Below are 19,819 nucleotides of genomic sequence, written 5' to 3' on the forward strand. Positions count from 1 at the left end.
GGGAAACTGACTCATGGAGACATTAAATGACTTGGCTAGGGTGATGCAGTTCGAAATAGAACCCAGGTCTGCTGATTCCCAACCCCCCTGCTCCAACAATTGGACAGAGGGTGATAGTGGATAGCGGGGAAGAAGCAGACGTGCTATATCTTGATTTTAGTGAGGCATTTAACAGTCCCACAAAACATTCTCATAGTTAAAGTAGGGAAATGTGGTCTAGATGTAATTACTAGCCGGCGGATGCAAAACTGGTTGAAGGATCATATTCAAACAGTAGTTATCAATGGTTTGTTTTCAGACTGGGAGGGCATATCTAGTGGTGTCCCATAGGGGTCAAGCTTTGGTCCAGTGCTATTCAACATTTTCCTTTATGCCTTGGCTAATGGAGTGGAGAGTACACTTAGAAAATTTGCAGATGACGCCAAGCTAGGAGGGGTTACAACCTGTTTGGAGAACAGGATTAGAATTCAAAACTACCTTGACAAATTGGAGAGTTGGTCTGAAATCAAGAAGATGAAAGTCAATAAAGACAAGTGCAAAGTGCTTCACTTAGGAAGGAAAAATCAAATGCACAGCTACAAAATGGGGAATAACTGGCTAGGTGGTTGTACTGCTGAAAAGGACCTGGAGGTTATGGTGGATCACAAACTGAATATGAGTCAACAGTGTGATGCAGCTGAGAAAAATGCTAATATTATTCTGGCGTGTATTAACGGCACTGTGGCATGTAAGACATAACAGGCAATTGTCCTGTTCTACTTGCCCTAGTGAGGCCTCAGCTGGAGTACTGTGTCCAGTTCTGGGTGCCACACTTTAAGGAAGATGTGGACAAATTGGAGAAAGTGCAGAGGAGAGCAAAAAAATGATAAATGGTTTAGCAAATCTGATCTATGAGGAAAGGTTAAAAAACTGGGCAAGTTTAGTCTTGAGAAAATTAGACTGAGGATGGACCTAATAGCAGTCTTTAAATATGTTAAGGGATGTTAGAAAGAAGATGGTCGTCAATTGTTCTCCATGTCCACTGAAGGTAGGACAAGAAGTAAGGGGCTTAATCTGCAGCGAGGAAGATTTAGGTTAGATATAAGGAAAAACTTTCAAACTAGAAGGGTAGTTAAGCTCTGGAATAGGCTTCCAAGGGAGGTTGTGGAATCCCCATCACTGGAGGTTTTTAAGAATAGTCTGAACAGACTTTTGTCAGGGATGGTCTAGGTTGACTTGATCTTGCCTCAGTGCAGGAGTCTGGACTAGATGACTTCTCGTGGTCCCTTCCAGCTCTACATTTCTAGCATATTCTTCAACTGACCTCAGAAGATTTACAGCAGAGGTGGATTTGGCCCTATATTCCCAGTCAGAGAGGTCTTGCCTCTATGACAAATGTTTTGCCAGTATAACCTCCACTAGTCTATAGATAGTGCTTATGCCGACAGAAGGAGTTTTTCTGTCATCCCATTAACATCACCTCCCTGCATGACGCTAAGGGCTAAGGGCTAAGTGTAACTTAAGTCATGCCGGGAGATGGAAAAGCCACGCCCTGAGCAATGTAAGTTACACTGGTCTAAAAGCCAGTGTGGACAGCGCTCTGTCAGTGAGAGATGGTCTCCCGCCAACACAGCTACTGCTGCTGGGGGAGGAAGGAGAGCTCTCTCTCGTCGGCCTAGAGCATCTGCACTAGCCGTACTACAGCTGACATGCCTCTACTCTAGCACAGAGCGGCCCTAGTTCTGGCAACAGGAGCACTCTTCTGTCAGCATAGCTGCAGCTACACGGGAAGTTTTGACGCACAGCTAGAGCGTGTGTGTGTGTTTTCTTTTCACGCCGCTGGCTGACATAGCTTCGTAGTGTAAACCTGGCCACAGTTAAGGGCTCTAACAACACTTATGTATTTAGCAGGTGCTCATAGATAGCGCTGGATGTTAGAAGCTGTTTTATTGACACAGTGTTTGTCAGGATATGAGGTTCTGTCCTTCCTCGAGGTGCCATGGGAATCTCTGGGCACTCACTAGGAAGTAAGTTAGTCACTTCTGTCAATCCCCTTTTGTATTGCAGTGTTGGCTTTGGGTCATAGCCCAAGACCTAGGGTGGGATTTGAACCCCTAACCTTCTGTCCTACAGAAACCATGCAGCACACTGAGCCATGCTAGTACCTGCCTGTTGCTTGCAGATTAGAACAGTAATGGCTCTTTGTAGAGAAATTAGATCCATCAAAAATCCCTGGGAATGTTCAGTGGTTTAAGCCAGGTTTTCCTGTTCAAATCTCTCAGTTGAGATTGACAAAGAAAATATCTTGGTATAATCCTGCCGAGCTGTTTTTCTTGGAATGCCCTGAGCAGGCTTGCTCACAAAATCGCTGCTTTTCCTATAGGCGTATGCGGAGACAAGCTCATCAGTGGAGCCACCAGGACTGGGGCAGGCGTGCAAGGAAAACACAGATGAATGCCATCCCAGTTGGGCAGCCACTTTCAATTGCACTGCCAAGCTGGGGAGACCAGTTGAGAACTAGACAAGGAGCCAGCAGAGGCCGGGCATGCTGCAGAGGGCATCAATGCAAGGCTTTCATAAACTCCCCTGATGGGCAGCGCTGACATCAGCCCTTGCCTTCCCTCCTGGAGGAAGGAACGTCCAGCTTTGGCTGCCACGATCATTGGGTGAGGGCTAGAAAGGGAGAGACTGGTGAAAATGCAGAGGATCCTGAAGTGTGGAAAACAGGCTCATAGGTTTTATTGTTTGTGTCACTGTCGCACCTAGAAAATGTTCAATTATCAACTGCACTGCTGGTGGAAGCGACCATTTTGGATCCTCTGTTGACTTCATGAATGGAGAGCACTGGTTCAAATCAGAAAGGATCATTTGCCGATTGTTAAAGGCCATTAGAATTAGACACAGCAATGGAACCCTACAGCTGCTGAATAAGAGACAGCCCCGGCGCTGTGGAACTCACAGTCTAAACAGACAAGACCAACAAAGGGTGGAGGGGAGGAAGGAAAGATTGTTATCCCCATTTTACAGATGGGCAAGTGTGTCACAAAGAGATTGAGTAACTCACCCAAGGTCATACAGGAAGTCAGTGGCAGTGCTGGGAAGGGAATACAGAGCCCGGCCCAGTGCCATCAGCACAAGACCATTGTTTCTCTGAGTCTATGCAGGAAGCCCACATTCACATTTGCAGATGGGCTATAGGGGGTGTGAAAACTAGTAATGGTGCATCTAAGTGCCCATTGGCACATCCAGTTTTAGTCATCCACCTATTTATCTGAGATACCTTAGGTACTTACCTGACCTCACCATCGTGGTATCTGAGCACTTCACAGTACTTAACAGATTTATCCACACAACACCCCTGCAAAGCAGGGCCGTGCTATTGTCCCATTTTACAGACTGGGAACTGAGGCACAGAGAGGCTAAGTGACATGCTCAAGGTCACACAGGACGTCTGTGGAAGAGCAGGGACTTTTGTCAATTATGGTCCATGTGTAAATATACATAGAGGAGCAAAAATGATAATGAACCAGAGACTACGCATGAAAGAGAAATGAGAGAAAAGAATGAAAGCAAGAATAAGAGCCAAAAAATGAGGGAGAATGAAGAAGAGCAGAGAAAAGGGCAACAAATAAAGAAGGGAGCAAGATCGTAATGAAAGCAGGGAATGCAGAATGATGGAGTGATTGAGGAAGAGCAAGTGGGAGACAGAGAAAGCAGGAGCAAAATGTTACACAATCCAAAAAGCAGTGTTTATCTAGGGGATCAATGTGACAGGCCATGGGGCTCAGGTGATGTTATCTGGGTCATGGATGAGTGAGCTCACCATTCACATGCTAGCATATACATTTGATATGTTGCTTTTGTGAGCCCTTTCCTGGCTGATCCAGTATCTTAGCTCTTTTCTACACACACACTTGCACCTAGTTTAGTTAAACCGGATTAGTTTATCTGGTGCAAACCCCGGTGTGGACATCCCTAAATGGGTTTAGAAATGACTTACAGTGATTTAGCTCAAGTTGGGAAGGAGTTGTCCCACGCAGGTTTGTGTGTGGATAAACCCTTGCACAGGGTGCACGTGTGTGCTAACAGATATGGTGGTTGCTGCTCAGCCCTTCCCAGGCACTTCAGTTCGGCACGTCTCCAGCAGGAATAGGAAAGTAGGGCTGCGGAAGTCAGCAGATTGTGTTGCTAACTGAGCCCGTTGGCTGGCTGGCCCCTTTACCAGCCGAGATACTTTGTCAAGGTTAAGGCTGGAACTTCAAAGTGATCCAAGAGAGTGAGGCACCCAATTCCCATCAAACATGAATGGGCACCTAACTCCCTTAAGCTCTGTTGAAAATCCCAGCCTTCGGTGTTTTCTATCCCATTGAGGAAGGGTTCCTGGACTGGTTAGAAGGCAGGTGAGGTCTGGGCAGCAGACATCATTTGAACACACACTTGCATGCATTAAGACTGCATTTCAGCTTACTGCAGCTAATGAATATATCAAGATGGATAATGTGCAGCATGGAACTAGGGGACAGCACATTCCCACAAGCCCTGAACCATCCCCACTTTCCCCTATTTCCATACTTTGCATTGCGAAGCTTGAGAATAAGCACCAGCTACCATTGTTCCAGCTTCGAGTGGTTCTTCCATTGCAGAGTCTAATGCTAACAACCGTTAACGATGGGCAACTGATCCTTTCTGACTTAAACCACCGCTCTCCATGCGTGGAGTCAACAGATGATCCAAAATGACAGCTGTTACCAGCAATGCAGTAGATAATGGAACACTGGCAGGTGTAGCCTTTGCTGTTTGGTGCCCCTTCACTTCCCATCTCATCCAAAGAGAGACACTGGCTAGGGATGGGTCTGGATTGAAAGGTTGGATCCAAACACATGCTGAACATCACAGGTACTCAAAATCTGAACATTGATCTGCATCCAAATGTCACACATGGGCCATGCCATAACTTTAAAGGCAAAAAGCCCAAACCCTTGGATGTGTGAAATCCCAAACCAGTTCAGGCCTTGGAGCCATCTGTTGAACCTACCTTGACCTGAACAGGTCCTGGGTCTAATAGCTGTCTTCTCTAAGGCACCCTCTGCTTGCCATAAAGGGATAGGATCTGAAAATCTGATTAGTAACCTGTGCTGTATATGGCTGATTGCCATGCCTTTTCTTTCCTTTACATTTCTAAGCACTCCTCACGTAGGTAGAGGTCAGCAGTTCTCAGAGTTGCTGCCACCTGTTTCTGGAGGAGACACACACTGTGCTCTCTCCTGGAGACTTTACTTTGATTCTTTCATGCCGTTGTTTTCCCTTAGTCTGGAATAAGTCATCTGGGGCTGAACGTGCACATTTTGGTTTTTGTGGATGGAAACATAACAGCAGCCGGAGAACATTTCCTGATGGGCTTCCTGCAATTGTGATGGGAACGGTGTCAGAGAACAAAACAGGATACAATCACAGTGTTTGTGAATGTAACTGGGACAATGGTATCACAGCGAAATGATGAATGGATGTGATGGGTCAGAGCTTCAGTTTGGAGAAGCCCCCTCATTTTAATGCTTCTCTGAACTACACAAACTTCTTGGGTCTGAAAATCCACAAGCTTGAAATCTTCTGAGAACAGGCGTATTTGCCAGATCTCTGAAACTTTGGCTCTTAGCAACCAAGGTGAGAGTTGTGATGTTCAGAGCTATCCAATGGCTATGATTTTGGTTTTTAACTATTGTGCCTTTAAACTTCTGCTAAACTGGTCTGCTACAATCAGGTCTTTCGTGTCCTTTTCTGATGCAGCATGTTATAGAGGGGACACACACACACACACACTGCCACTGTGCTCTCTCATGACAACTTTCCTTTCCCTCTGCTACCGTCTAAAAACACCAATTCAAACTGGAAGTATCACAGAAAACAAAATGAAAGCATGCTAGGGAATAATACAGATCGATCGATAGCCTCAGTTTCTAGTCTGGCTGAAAATATCACCAGAGATGCTTTATACTTCCAGTCCAGATAAAAATGTGGAAGCTGCCACAAAAGAATAAAATGATTAACTTGAAAGTTAACTGAATTTATATGAGCCAAAGTTTCAGTTTGCATTGAGAGGGGTAGTTTGAGGTGCTTCTTAGCTTCTCCAGATGAAGTTTTCCTTTCCTAGTCACTGGACAATCAGAAGTCTTAGGACTGGGAATTGATGATTATTCTGTGCTGAACGTTGGTTCATGCTGCAGACCGCTGATCCGAATTTTGGAATGGAAAGCAAGCTCTGCTTCTAAAGAGGGCATACGGGTAGACAGGGGGTGTTTCAGGACAAAGCAGAGGTCACTTCAAGGTTTGTGTGGAGGAACATCTTACTTCAGGAGAGACCTTTAGGTTTTCTAGGAAACCATCTGGCAATCCTCTAAGAGTCTTCAGCAGAACAGCCCATAAAAATGCTAAAATAATATTTACCAAAGTGTGTGTGCGCATATTCATATCCATGAGCCTCTGTTGACTAATACAGATGCTTAAAGGAAATCATACAATTATTTCACAAGGGTAAGGAAAAAATAACCCAAAAGGAAGGTGAATGTACACCTCTAGGGTAGTGTGTGCGTGAGTTCCCAGGGACAGAGGGCCAATTCAGTGGTGATATAAGTAATGTAAATGAAATGTGTGTGTAGGTAGAGTAACTTGCAATAATTTGGCAGCATAGGTGAATCTGTCAGCACATGACAGTTCCATTTGGATTAGCCTTCAAGGGTGAATCCTGGCCCTGTTCCAGTCGATGGCAAAACTACTAATGACTTCAGTGGGGCTAGGGTTTCACCCCAAATATTCAGCATACAGTGTTTATCCCCACAACATTTTGCAGATGAATTTTACACCAGAGCAACCCTGGATCATGGATTTAAACGAGCCCAGGAGTATAGTAACAGCACAGCACAGACATATAGCCCACTAGATGAGGTTTATGTGGGGATAGATGGAGTCTATGTAGCAACTGATAATGGTTATTCAATGGTTAATAGCATATCTCAACAGCTCAGAAGTTTAAGTTCTCTTAGAAGTTAGCACAGCTGTTGCTAAAGAGGCCAGTTTCCAAGTTATCAGTGTGCAGTATGGAGCCCCAATTTGAGAATTCAGAATAGTATTTAAGCATGTGCCTAACTTAAGTCCCCTAAGCATGTGTTTAAATTAAACATGTGCATAAGAGGTGTTCTGAACTGGGAGGAGCTAAGTGCATCTATGAGGGTTTGTTTGAATCAGGACCTTAGTGGATGTGGAGCTATGATGAATCCAGACCTCCCTTCCAACATGTCTCATCTTCGAGCTGGGGCAGGGTGGGGTGTGAAACGGTGAATTTCAAACACTGTCCGATCTAAAAAAGGAACACTTTTTTTTTTCCAAAACTGATTGTGAAAAAATGTCCCCATTATCTTACCAGCTCTAGTGTGAGCCCTAATATCAGGATATTCTTGTTGTTAAGAATCCTCTGGACTTTGTATCAATCTTCTGTCCTCTTTGCTTTTCCTCCTTACACAAGTTACCAGGTTCACCTTTCTTTGAGCTGTAAAGAAATGAGTCTTATTTTGGGATTATCGCAGGGTAAGCACTGTCATTTCAAGAGTACCTCTCATAATGGAAATGAAAACTAAAGGCAGTGTGATCTAGTGGCTTGAGCATGAGCCTGGGTGCTGGGAATTCCTGAGCTGTATTCCTGGCTGTGTCATTGCCTAGCTATGTGACTTTGAGCAAGTCACTGAATCTCCCTGGGCCTGGTTTTCTCCATCTCTATAGTGAAGAATAATGGACCTGATCTTCAGAGGGGCTCAACACCTACAAGTCTCATCTACAAGAAATCAGTGGCAGGTGGGAGCTTCAGGTGTCCTGCGCCTTTGAAAGTTGGGCCAAAAAATATTTGCCTACCTCCCGAGCATTTTAAAAAAATCTTATATTTTGGATGCCGTTTAATTTAAAATGACGATTGAGCTAATCTAATCTCAGTGGGCCAGGAAATCAGTTACTGCTTATATATTGTATAAGCATCTTAAACAGATCCCTCTACAAAGCCAAAGCGAATGAGCCAAGGGAAATGTCCATAAAAATAGAAACATTCAGTTGTAGATCCCAAAGTGTTGTACAAAGGGGAGAAAGCATTATTAGCCCCCATGTGTAGATGGAGAAACTGATGCACAGAGCGCCTGAGACACTTGAGCCAGATTGCAAACTCCTCACTCTACCAGTGAGCAGTTCCTCACTGGAGAAGTGCCAGGCTTCATTGTGACTGCTCTAGTGAGTAACTTCTCCCCAGGGCAAGTATGGGGCTCGCAGTCAGGCATTTGGTAAATAGACAGTGGGCAGCAAGTCAATGGTAGAGCCAAGAATAAACCCTGTGTGCCTGATTCTCCATTGCCCTGCACTTTGTGTAATGTGAGTGCAAAATGGGGCCAGATGGTGGCCTAGATACTATAGGGTAGGGCCTGAGCTCCTGAAGTTATGTAATAATAGCACAATGTCAGCTTTCATTTAAAAACAATGTTCCTAGCTGTCATGCATGCAACGGAAAACTTGGAAGCATTAACCAAGCTGCCTGAGTCTGCAGAGAGCCTGAAACAATAGCTCCAAGAGGTGTGAACTGCCCCATTTGTCTCGCTTCTGAAACCTGCTGCTGTCCCCAAGGAGGCGTGGGGCCAGACAATGCAGGGACAGAGCTTATGGCCTGTGGGGTAGGGACTCAAAAGTATCAAAAGATGTTCTTAGGGCTGTGGATTGCCTTAATTCTGCCCTGGTGTAAAGTGCTACCAAGCCAGACTGGCTTCACACCCACTTTACACGCACGGTGCAAAGCAATGGAGAATCAAACCTCCAACAACTCCCAGCTTGGGGCTCTCATTCCTGCGTCACTATGGCTGCTTTCTTCTAACTGCAGTCAAGCAAAGTCTCAGCTAAATAGGCATGCCTTAAAGGGGGCTCTGAAGGCCAAAAAGTTAGGACTGTGGTTGTACCAATAAAACACCCATGATTGCCATTTTCCAGGAGGGGTTATGTGGGTTCCCTGCATAGCACACTCAGAGGTGGAGTAGTGTTGACAAAAGCTCAAGAAAGCCCAGTTCCAATAAGCTTCCAGCCCTTCAGTGAATCATCCAAACCTCCTGTTTCTGCCAACCTGGGCAGGAAATACTTTGTAACCTTAGGTTTGGTTTTAAAAATAGGTAAGGAGTTTTGGGGGCAGGGGAGGGGGAGGCTGGTATGATTTTGGACCCCACTAAGGCTCAGGTATTTGGGTTTTGGTTTGATGCATTATAAAGATTGGGGCATTTGGGATCTGAAACTAAGCTTTGATCTGAGACACTGCCAATGTTTAGAGGTGTCCAGATCCTAGAGACTGTGATTTGTATTGAAGAGATCCCGTTGTGCTAGGTACATACATACACTGTGAGCGACAGCCTCTGCCCCAAAGATCTCATCATCTGAATAGACCAGACAGACAAACAGTGGGAAGGAAGACAGGGCATGGAGAGGAGGAGTGAGTGGCCAAAGGTCACACAGCAGGTCAATGGCAGAGTTGAGAATAGTATCCAGCTTTCCTGACTCCCAGCTCAGTGTCCTGTCCACCAGACCCCACTTACTCAAGTTTGACTATGGGCTCATCTCTACTGCATTTTAAACTGACCTTGGTCTCCATCCCTCATAAGCCTGATGCTATTTCACTTTCACTCGCATAAGTTATTGGCAGCAGAAATGCTGATTCATAGAACTGCAATTCCAGAAACTGTTGTTTATATTTAAGGAATAGATTTTTTTTATGTTAATTACAAGTCCTGTGCAAGGTCATTTGCTGTGGGCACCTCATTTTTGGCTCCTTTGCATCCCACATTTGGGCCCTGGCAGGTGGAGGGGAATGGATCTGTAATATGCCCTTTGCAAAGAAGTTCAGGAGTGATCCCTAATACCGCAGAGGAAAAGAAAGCAAAACATTTGATTGCAATTTCCCTGCTCTGGAGAGCAAAGAAATCTTTCTGTGCATTGCACGGTGGTTTGTGTTCAGCATTTTTCTCTCTGATGAAGTCAGCCTTTGTGGCAGGAGGATGAACCTTTGATCATTCGCAACGCCTTTTAAATGTGGTTATGGTCAGAAAAGTGACTGTACAGAGCACAGAGTCAATATTCAGTGCAGGTGCATCACTGAGGCCTAGAGAGAGCCCTCATTGTAGACATATACAGGGGGTGAGACCACTGATTACTTTCACATCACAGTCTCTGGTTCTCATGGCAGTTGGAGCTCAGCCAAAGCCAGGAAACCCTGACCATCTTGTGAAATTTCCTTGTCATCGAGCTTTGGGTCACATTGGAAGACAAAGCTTCAGAATTTGGGGGCTTTGTCCAAGCCGAACCTCTTAAGGTTTGAGCTGATTCTGCCAAGAGCCTGTCTCAAGGTGAGCTCTTTCAGTGCAAATGGCTCATTGCAAGCCAGGCACCATCACTGCTTTGGGGGCCTCAAATACAAGGATGTGTAGTTGGATGGGTCGATCTTAGAACTTTCAGATGAGCGCCCAGTTGGGGCCTGTCTTCACTAAGAACTTAACTCACATCCTGCTTTTAGCCCCCCTCTTGTCTACACACACACAACTCTCTCTCTGAATCTGGTTTGCTTCAAACCAGGCTAGCTGGCCTGGCTGAGGGCTGACTTCAGGTGTCTCTTTCTGCTTTCACTCAGGCTGGAACCTGGCCACTTTGCAGTGAAGACACAGGCTAAATCATTCGAGTGCTGATAGCCCTCCAATGCCTTCCCCCAGTTCTCCCCATGTACCCCAAAGAACAGACAAGTTCTCCCACAATTCACTGGGAAAGAATAATACTAATTCTTGTAGCACAAAGAACTATGGGTGGTGCCCACCGAACAAAACATGTCTCCCTTTCAATGGGAGAAGCTCTCCTTTACTTCCTCTCTTACTTAGTGTCATGGGTGCACAATGTCTGCTGTGGTTCACCCCAGAAGCAGCTGCATTTCATCAACTGAAGAATGGTTACTATTCACAACAATGCTCTGTATGAATCAGCCACCCACGACACCAACATACATTTCTTGTCAAGGAGAGGTGGGTTGTCAAGGAGAGGTAAATTCAAGGTGGATAATATAGTATGGGTGAATTTGGGGGTATTTGAAAGAGATGGCTTAAAACAGATTGCTGCTTATTGGAGCCATCCTGTTCTCTCTGTAATCTATAAACCAGACATAGGCATGCAGCCAGATTTTCAAAACTGGCCATTCCAAATTTTGGAAGCCCAACCGGAGACGATTTTCAGAGATGCTGAATACCAGCAGCTCCACGGACTGCAGCTGAAGTTCTGTGTGCGCCGCAATTTGTAAAATCAAGCCCAGCGTGTCTCCCACTGGAGACCCCAAAATGGAAGCATCTATGTTTTTGGAAACCTTGGCCTTCATCCATAATGAACTGTTGGAGCCACAGGATCAAAGTCACAATAGGATCAAATCCTGATATTTTCACTCAGTCTCAAGCAAAACTCTCATATAAAGTCACTAGACGTTTTGTCTGAGAAAGGACTGTGGATTTTGCCTCCTAGGAACACAAGATAATAATCATCTGACATTTCTGCAACTCCATTCATTCTTCAGGATCCAATGGTGTTTTGCCAACTCCACACAGGACCACTTCAGGAGAAGGAGTAGCAATAGACTTTCCTCTGGGGCAGGCAGCTGTATGGCTCATGGGATGCCTTGAGAAGGCAGAGACTGGTTTTTGCAGGGAACTGATGTCTGTGATGTACTCTGAGCTGCTGTAGACGGGACTGGCCGCATGATGCCGGGAATGTGATTTAAAAACTGGAAAAGCTGAAGCCAGCGTATTCTCAGAGGCACTATAATGTAATGTATATGCCCAAGTAATAAACACAAGACCCCTGCCTCGGACTCAGTCTGGCCAGTCAAGGACAAAGCTCAGGAGGCGAGAGCTTGGGGCAGAACTCTAATCCGCTGCGGCTTGATTAGTTAGTTATGTTAGCACCCTTAACACTCAGCAGGGGTTTCCCAATTGCCCAGCTACCCCAGACTCCATGTAACTCTAGATTCCAATAGGATGCAGCATTTACTTGCTGGTGTCCATCTGAGCTGTGGATCTCTTCATTAACCAGAGCTGAAGCCAGACTCTTCTCAATCAGGTTAGGCCCCTAGGAATTGAATGTAGCCACATGTTTATAGCTAGGGAAGTCATTTAGGGACTGATCCAGAGGGAATGAGCTAAGCATCAGCCTTCCTTGACCTTGGACTATAGGTTTAGATCCAGCTGGGCCAGCTGTATTCTTCCAAGGAAGTGGAATTGAGTTACAGGTATTGGGTCTGTCAGATGAGACTTTTAAAAGATGAGTGACTGTAGTCTGTCCATGGAAGTTAAAGATCCCCTGGCACTGGTCACCCCTCTGTATTTATGCTGAGTCTTAGATGCATGGAGATGCCACAGCAAGGCCTGGGGGGAGGAGGGAGACATGCCTCTTAGCTCTCCTCCTACACATCTAGCCATATTTGTTTGGTGTTTGCATGTGTAACCCAGTAGAAAACTTGTGTTACAAGTCCCCAGCTGTGTCTGAGCTACAGAGGATGGGTTTTACAGCTGCATCAAGGGAGGCTTGCATTAGCAGTTTGTGATTTTTGCTTTGGAGGTCCCTGGTTCAGTGCCCAGTCTGGCAGCCAAAATGGCAGCTGTCACATAAACCTTTGTTCTCCTCTGTGCCTTGCAACTGAGAGGAAAGTAGGGTCCTTAGGCTCCATGCATTTAATCAGTAAAGTGTCTAACATCTGGAGGAAGCTACTGTATGCATGCAAGAACATCGTTATGGATATCTGTGGTAATGAACTCTGGTTCATTACCAGCTCCCTGTACAGGAGAGTCATTTCTTCATTCACAGAACGTGCTGCACTTAGGAAATAAATCTCCCCAGCTGGTGTTATCTACGACGGCAGGAAATGTGGACTTGCCCCATTATTTAGTCCTATCCAAACCAACGTATCAGTCCATGCCTGAGCTGAGCTCAGCTGGACCTTTCCTTAGCCTGATAAATAGGCCTGGGCACAAATTTTCCATCAAAATGGTTTTTTCAACAGAAAATTGAGTTTCCGACCAAATGAAAATTTTCATGGGAAGTGTCTGCTTTCCTCGAATTTTCAATTTTTTTTTTGCCAGAAAACTGAACCCCTCCTCCCAAACTGAACATTTTGGGGGTTTTGGCCAAAAAAAGAGCCAGGTGTTTTGATGAAAAATCAAAATTTTCTGCTGAAAATTGCCCAAAAAAATTTCCCCGTTTGTGTCCAAGAGGGGAAAATAATTCATTTTCCAACCAGCTCCATTGCCAAGTGTATTTGCTAACAGGGCACAGAATCCCGCCAACCGAGATCCCCTTGGACTTTAGCAGCTCACATTATGGGGCTAAGCAGCTACAACCAGCTTTACACTGGGCCTTGGCACGCACAACTCTTGCCTGCAACTGAGCACTGGGTGTTCTCTTTAAGGTTCACCTCGGCCCTCCTGCTATAAAGGGAAACCCCCAGAGTTTTGTGTTGAGATGCGCCTAGGAGGCCAATGAAGGCTACTTCCTGCCTTTGTCATTTCAGAATCCCTGTCTGACACACCCTGGCTTCAGCAAAGCAGATACTAGACCAGTAACCACATCCTCGCTGCCGATGAAAAGGCCTACTCTTTGCTTTAAGAAAAAGACACTGACAGTGTCACTGGTTTTATTAAGGCCTTGCAAGGTCTCGAGGGGACGGGAATGGGGATTTCCAGCATACGTAATGGACTAACAATGTCCACAGATGCATCTGCTTGAATCCCTAACACAAACCAGGGTTTGGGGTTGGCCAGGGCTGAATTCCCAAATCTTGCTGGGGAGATTTCTGGCAAAAATCTGACCCGTCCTTGTGAAAGTATTTTCGAGGGGTATCTTCAATCCCCCAAGTGTTCTGAAATTAGTACAATCAATGAGCGAAGGGGCACCGTATGAAGATACAAACCTACCTGGTAAAGGCAGCTAGAAAATTAAGTGTGTATTTAATTTTACACAGGTTCCTTTTAATTTCAGCTCAGAGAAAGCTGTCCAGTGATCATAGGTGTTGGTGCTGGGGGTGCTGCAACACCCCCTGGTTTAAAGTGGTTTCCATCATCTATAGGGTTTACAGTTTGGTTCAATGACTCTCAGCACCCCCACTATACAAATTGTTCCAGCACCCCTGTCAGTGATGGCTGATCATCCTGGCGGTATTATCTCATTGTTTACTTGCACTCCCCCATTTATATATATAACCCTCTGTTGTCTCTTGTCTTATGCTTAGATGGTAAGCCACTTGGGCCGGGGACTGTCTCTTTGTTCTGTGTTTGTACAGTGTCTGGCCTAATGGATTTCTTGTCCAGGCTGGGGCTCTTAGGTGCTACAGAAACACAAATAATAAATAGTAATAATGACAACAGTAGAAGCCACTTGCAAAACTATTAGGGCAAATACTTCTTGATTTCAAGGGGACTTTAAGCACATGCTTAAAGTAAAGCATGTGCTTAAGGGCCAAAAAGGCTTATCCATCTTTGCTAAGTGCTTTGAGATCTGCAGCTGGAAAAGCATCGGCTTTTAGCTTGTGCTGTATAGCAGCTTATGCTTTTAGCTCTGAAGGTCCCCAGTTCAGCTGTCAGCCCAGCAAGCAGCCTTGGCACATGCACGGCTAACTTAGCTACATGAAGAGCATGCAGACTTTGTCAGATGTGCTTTGGGTGAGGCAGGAATTTGCCACAGTCTCTCTTAGCTTTGCAGGCACTATTTATAAGGCAAGTAAATGCAAGGAAATTGATGGTCAGAATCTTTTGGTCAAATTTTTGAATTTCAGCAGGGAAAAAAAGGAAAATAATTTCCTGGTTTTCCAGTGGCTCTAGAAGTGAATAGCTAGGTACATCATGAGTCCTATCTCTCCCACATAACAAACACATCATTCTCTTTGAATGTGAAGTAACTTATGTTTCATCACACCACAATCACCTCCACTCTGACTCTTAATGAAAGCTACTCCTTCACCAGTGACCTCAAAATACAAACACTGCACAAAACTTTTTTAAAAGATACATGAAAATTTATACAGACTTTCAAATGACACATTAGAGATGATCTATATTGTATGTGCTGTTGGTTATTTCGGGAGTGAGAGCAGCTGGAGGCAGGCAGGCAGATAATTGGGGATCTGATTGAAAATGGGGTGATAAAAGGTTCTCAAGGACAGTTTGCAGCAGGCAGTGAAGAGAGTACTGTACCCAGCTCCCTAAGTTAACTGTACCCAATTAACCTCAGCTCCTGCCCTGCTCAGACACAGAGTAACCAGAAAAAGAACCCACTGGTTTTGCATAAGGGTTCATGGACCCCAAAGAATTGGATTCAATCTGCGATGCTGGCAGATGTCATTTTCAGGCAAGGCTTGGCAGCTGTGGGGCACTCGCAGCTGCCAGCCAACTCAAAGGGAGAATGTGATCGGAGTTGCTGGTTTAGTCATGACACCGGGCTCTTGTTTCTTCTCTTCAGGAGGCCCTTTCGGTGGTGAGTGACGACCAGTCCCTCTTCGATTCCACGTACGGTGCTGCCGCTCACCTCCCCAAGGCGGACATGACGGCCTCAGGGAACCCCGACTACGGCCAGCCACACAAAATCAACCCTTTACCTCCCCAGCAGGAGTGGATCAATCAGCCAGTCCGGGTCAATGTCAAGCGGGAATATGATCATATGAACGGATCCAGGTAAGGAAAGGCGTGCGTCTGCCCATCTGGTATGTTCCTATATCAGGGAAACCTTGCTCACAAAAGTGATCTACTGTACATTACCTATATGCCTGTGTACATACAAACCCATCCCTTCACTTAGGGGCAGATCCGGTTCCCACTGGAATCAAGGGGAGTTTTGTCATGGCCTTAAATGGGGACAGGATTGGAACCTTGCAGTTTTGCAACTTGCATCTCCAGAGCTATTGTTAGGGCTGGGATTAGAGGCCTCCAAGGACCGACCCGGTGTTGCAGGCACTGATGTAGACGGCACACTCCAGTGCCCTCCCAGTAGGTCAGTACTGAATCCAGCACTGCTAGGGGATGCTGTACTGCCGGAGAGAGTGTTGGCAATACAGTAGGTGGCGCTCTCCCCTCTGTCTACACTCAATGTCTCAAGGGGCCATGCTGCGGCTGGAGGTGCCTCTTTCAGATAAGATTTAATACTGAGGCTCTGGTCATATGTGACTTTCCCCCAGGTACAGTGATCAAAAGCCATAAATCCACTGTCTTGCGGAATATCACAACATTTAAGTCCCACCAATGAAAAAGAGAGAGCCTGGGCAATAGTTGTGCCCCGTGATGATAATGATCAAGAAGTCGCAGGAATGAAGTGCTGGCCGGGATGGCTATAGAACTGCATGGGCTAGCAACTGTAGGTGCCCCTCCACCCTGCATACACTCCAGCCAGTCCAGTCAGAGGTGGGTGGGAAGTGGTTGTCCCATCCCAGGAGAATTTTAAAGATATTTTGAAAAATTTTCCTGTCCCAAATTGGGATAAAACGTTGAAATCTCGCAAAATGTTTACAAACTGAAAATCAGGGAGAACAATCAAATTGTGTCAATCAAAATGTTTCCTTTTGCTCATTTCGATTTAAAACCTTGGTTTCTAAGAAGAGCCTTACAATGAACTACATTTGAAACAGGAAGCCCTGCTGCCTACCACTTTTAAATCTCTGGGGACAGGCAACTGTAGCTAAAGATCTGGTACTGCAGTATATGTGGGGTTTGCCCTGTAAGTGCAGAGTAGAGATATGTTTGCAGTGTTGTTGTAGCCATGTTGGTCCCAGGATATGAGAGAGACAAGGTAGGTGAAATAATACCTTGTGTTGGACCAACTTCTGTTGGTGGAAAGGACAAGGTTTCAAGATTCAGAGAGTTTTTCTCCAGACCTGAGGAAGAGCTCTGTGAAGCTCAAAAGCTTGTCCCTTCCTGCCGATGGCAGGGTGGGGTGGGGAGAGGGTCGTCGGACCAGTTTTGCACCAATGTTTATGAATACAGAATGGGAGTCCCAAGTGCAGAGTAAAAATAGAATAGCAGGTGTGTTCTGGGGACTCTCATCCTTCCAGAGGAATGGAAGCAATAGAATGGATCCGGCAAATGCAAGCAGGTTAGCATAATCTTACCACTGTAGCCTAAAATATAATTTATAATATACTGTTCCTCCTTTTGACCCAAGTGATTGGCCAAAAAATTTGAGGTCTAGTAGGTTGTTCCAGTTAGGAGGAGGAATTGGTAATAGTCAGGTATTTCTTTGATGCAATTTTGTTTATTTACAAAGAATGTACAAAGTCCTGTTTCTCTGACCGCAGAAGGAATCATATAGCAGGAAAGAGCTTCTTTAACTTACAGCACCAAGAACATTCTTGTCAGCTTGCATACCCAACCCAAACACCTCTCCTCAGGTTTCTTCCAGGGTCAGAAACCATGCTTTCAGCACTCTTTCAGGCTGTCTCTCTCGCTCAGTCTGTCCCAGGTTTTTGTCTGTTCTGCCTTTCCTTACACATACACCCTTGCCCAAACCAATACTCAGCAAAAGCTCCTGGGTGGGTTCACGTGCTTCTTTTGTCTTAGGTAGGGGGTCATCATTACAGTTATGTTAATTGAAGCGTGAGTGTACACCCTCGATCTCAATGAGGTTTTATCTCAACCCGAAACAAGGTTCACATAACCCATAACAAAACAGTGGCAGTATGGAGCATGCAGCTGGCATAAAAACATGTCTTCATGTGGAATGAAGATTTGTGCACTATGCTGGACAGAAGGTTTGACTGTTTTGTCTTATGATTAGTTCACTGATAAGTTCTGAGATGGCTGAGTTGGCTTAGATGGTGACTTGGACTACATGACCCACAGGGGCATAAGGAGGGGTAGAAACCCCTTTATACCTCTCCATGGGGTACCCAAATCTTGGGCAGGGTGTGTTAAGCTGAGAGCTCACAACCACTGAGGAGATTGGAGGCCCAGTCCACTACTAGACAGAAGACCCACCTACCGCCTACTCACGACTGAGAGATTTGCCCTGTCCCCCAGTCTCCATCACAGCTCATTGTCATGGCTTGGGCCATTCCAGTCACCCCGCTGCTCCGCCCATCAGCTGCCTGCCAAAACTGACACACCATCTGAGCAGCGAACGCCAGCCTCAATACAGATGAACTCGAACTGTGGACTGAATAATAAAACCTTCCTCCCACCCCTCTGTCACTGCCTTTTTCTCTCTTGTTTTTCAAGTGCGCCCTCTTACCAGGCTCCAGCTGCCTTGTTAGAGAGAGCAGCCTTTATTCTGCACTTCACCTGTGCTTGACGCAATAGCATTTGCTGCTTGACGGGAGAATGGCTTGTATTCTCTAGGGAGTTATTAAGCTATATGATTCCTGACAGTGGAGGGAGCTGGATGGGGGTAAGTGACCATGTCCAGCTTTCCCTTTTATTTCTTTTCTTAGCAACTAGAGATAGGCCCGACTGGTGCGGTTTAAGGAGATGAGTTGCAGGTGGGATGGGAGCAGGGGTCTCGGAAGATCAGGGATCTATGGGAAGGATCTCTGCATGTCCGTCCTCCCGATCTGTCCTCCCATCAGATAGAATACAACCTCAGCGGTCCTTTTAGCCTGCAAAGACCATTGCAAGGTGAACAAGCTTTTCAGTGCAAGTCATATCTGCCCAGTTCATTCCGAAACAGGGGCTGGAAATGCTTCCCATACATTTGGCATCTATGTAATCGCATATATTGCACTTTCAATCAGTGGCAGCTCAAGACCTATATTCTTGGCGAGACACCGGGCTCAAAATACCACTGCAGGATTTGGGAAATGGATCCTTTGGGAAAGTTTCAAGCTAAATTTTCAAATCTGGGTGCAATTTATGCAGCCACAAAATATGTGCTTGCCGTCACACATAGCTGGCAAGTCTCCGCTGGCATAGTCATATTCTGCAGTGGTTAATATGTCTGAATGTGGAGCAGTTAAAGGCCAATGTGGAAAATGTAACATTCTTCAGCCTCTTAGACCACCTTACACATCAGGGAGGGAGGATGGACTTGTGGTTAAAGCATTGACTTGTCACTCAAGAAATGTGGGTTCCATCTCTAGTTCTTCCACAGATTTAATGCGTAAATCATTTAATTAGAACGGGTCAAAATTTTTTTAGTGAAACTGAAATGTTTCTCAGGTCCAGGACAGAATCTCGTGGCAGCGGAGAGGAAGACAGAGACCCAACCCCAAACAGTCATTAGCTCAGTGTTTAGGGTACTGGCATGGGAGAGCCATTTCAAGTGGCTTCTCTGCCTGCTTCAGAGCTTGGATTTCAATGTGGGTCTCCCACATTACATGCAAGTGCCATAGCCCTGGCTAGTCTGGAAAAAAATGTCTAAAGGTCTCTGTTTCATTCTGCTGCAGAATGAAAACATGTCTGAAACCTTGATATTATTTTGCAAAACAGAATTCTTGTTTTCCAGCCAGCCCTCCATTAAACCGCTCTGTGCATTGTTCTAACATGCCTTGTTCTAGCATCAGTTCCCCCCACCTGTAACTAGGGGAGACAATCTTTCTTTTCTCCTCCTCTTTGTCTCTTTGGTCTGTTTTGATTGTAAGCAAGTTGGGAAAGAGGTGATCTCTTCCTATGTATTTGTACAGCACAAAGGACCCCAATTTCAGCTGGGGCCTGTGGGCACTGCCAGAATACAAATTCAGCTGGTTAATTTTTTCCAAAATTTGGGTGTTTTTTTTTAACAAAACTGTTCATTGAAATGTTGAGTTTCAATGAAGGAAAACCAGGATGAGTGTTTT

The 19,819-nt window shown here is 45.5% G+C and overlaps 1 protein-coding gene across 3 annotated transcripts in view; it reads left to right on the top strand.

Annotated features, from left to right (window-relative positions):
* Positions 1–19,819, top strand: part of FLI1 (Fli-1 proto-oncogene, ETS transcription factor) — a 115,813-nt gene that overhangs the window by 46,071 nt on the left and 49,923 nt on the right. For all 3 annotated transcript variants that reach the window (XM_074936894.1, XM_074936895.1, XM_074936896.1), the window contains one exon: positions 15,523–15,734. In XM_074936894.1, the coding sequence (XP_074792995.1) occupies positions 15,523–15,734 (212 nt within the window). The remainder of the gene's footprint in view (positions 1–15,522; positions 15,735–19,819) is intronic.

The sequence above is a fragment of the Natator depressus genome, chromosome 22 (genome assembly GCF_965152275.1).
Source record: "Natator depressus isolate rNatDep1 chromosome 22, rNatDep2.hap1, whole genome shotgun sequence".
Lineage (NCBI taxonomy): Eukaryota > Metazoa > Chordata > Testudines > Cheloniidae > Natator > Natator depressus.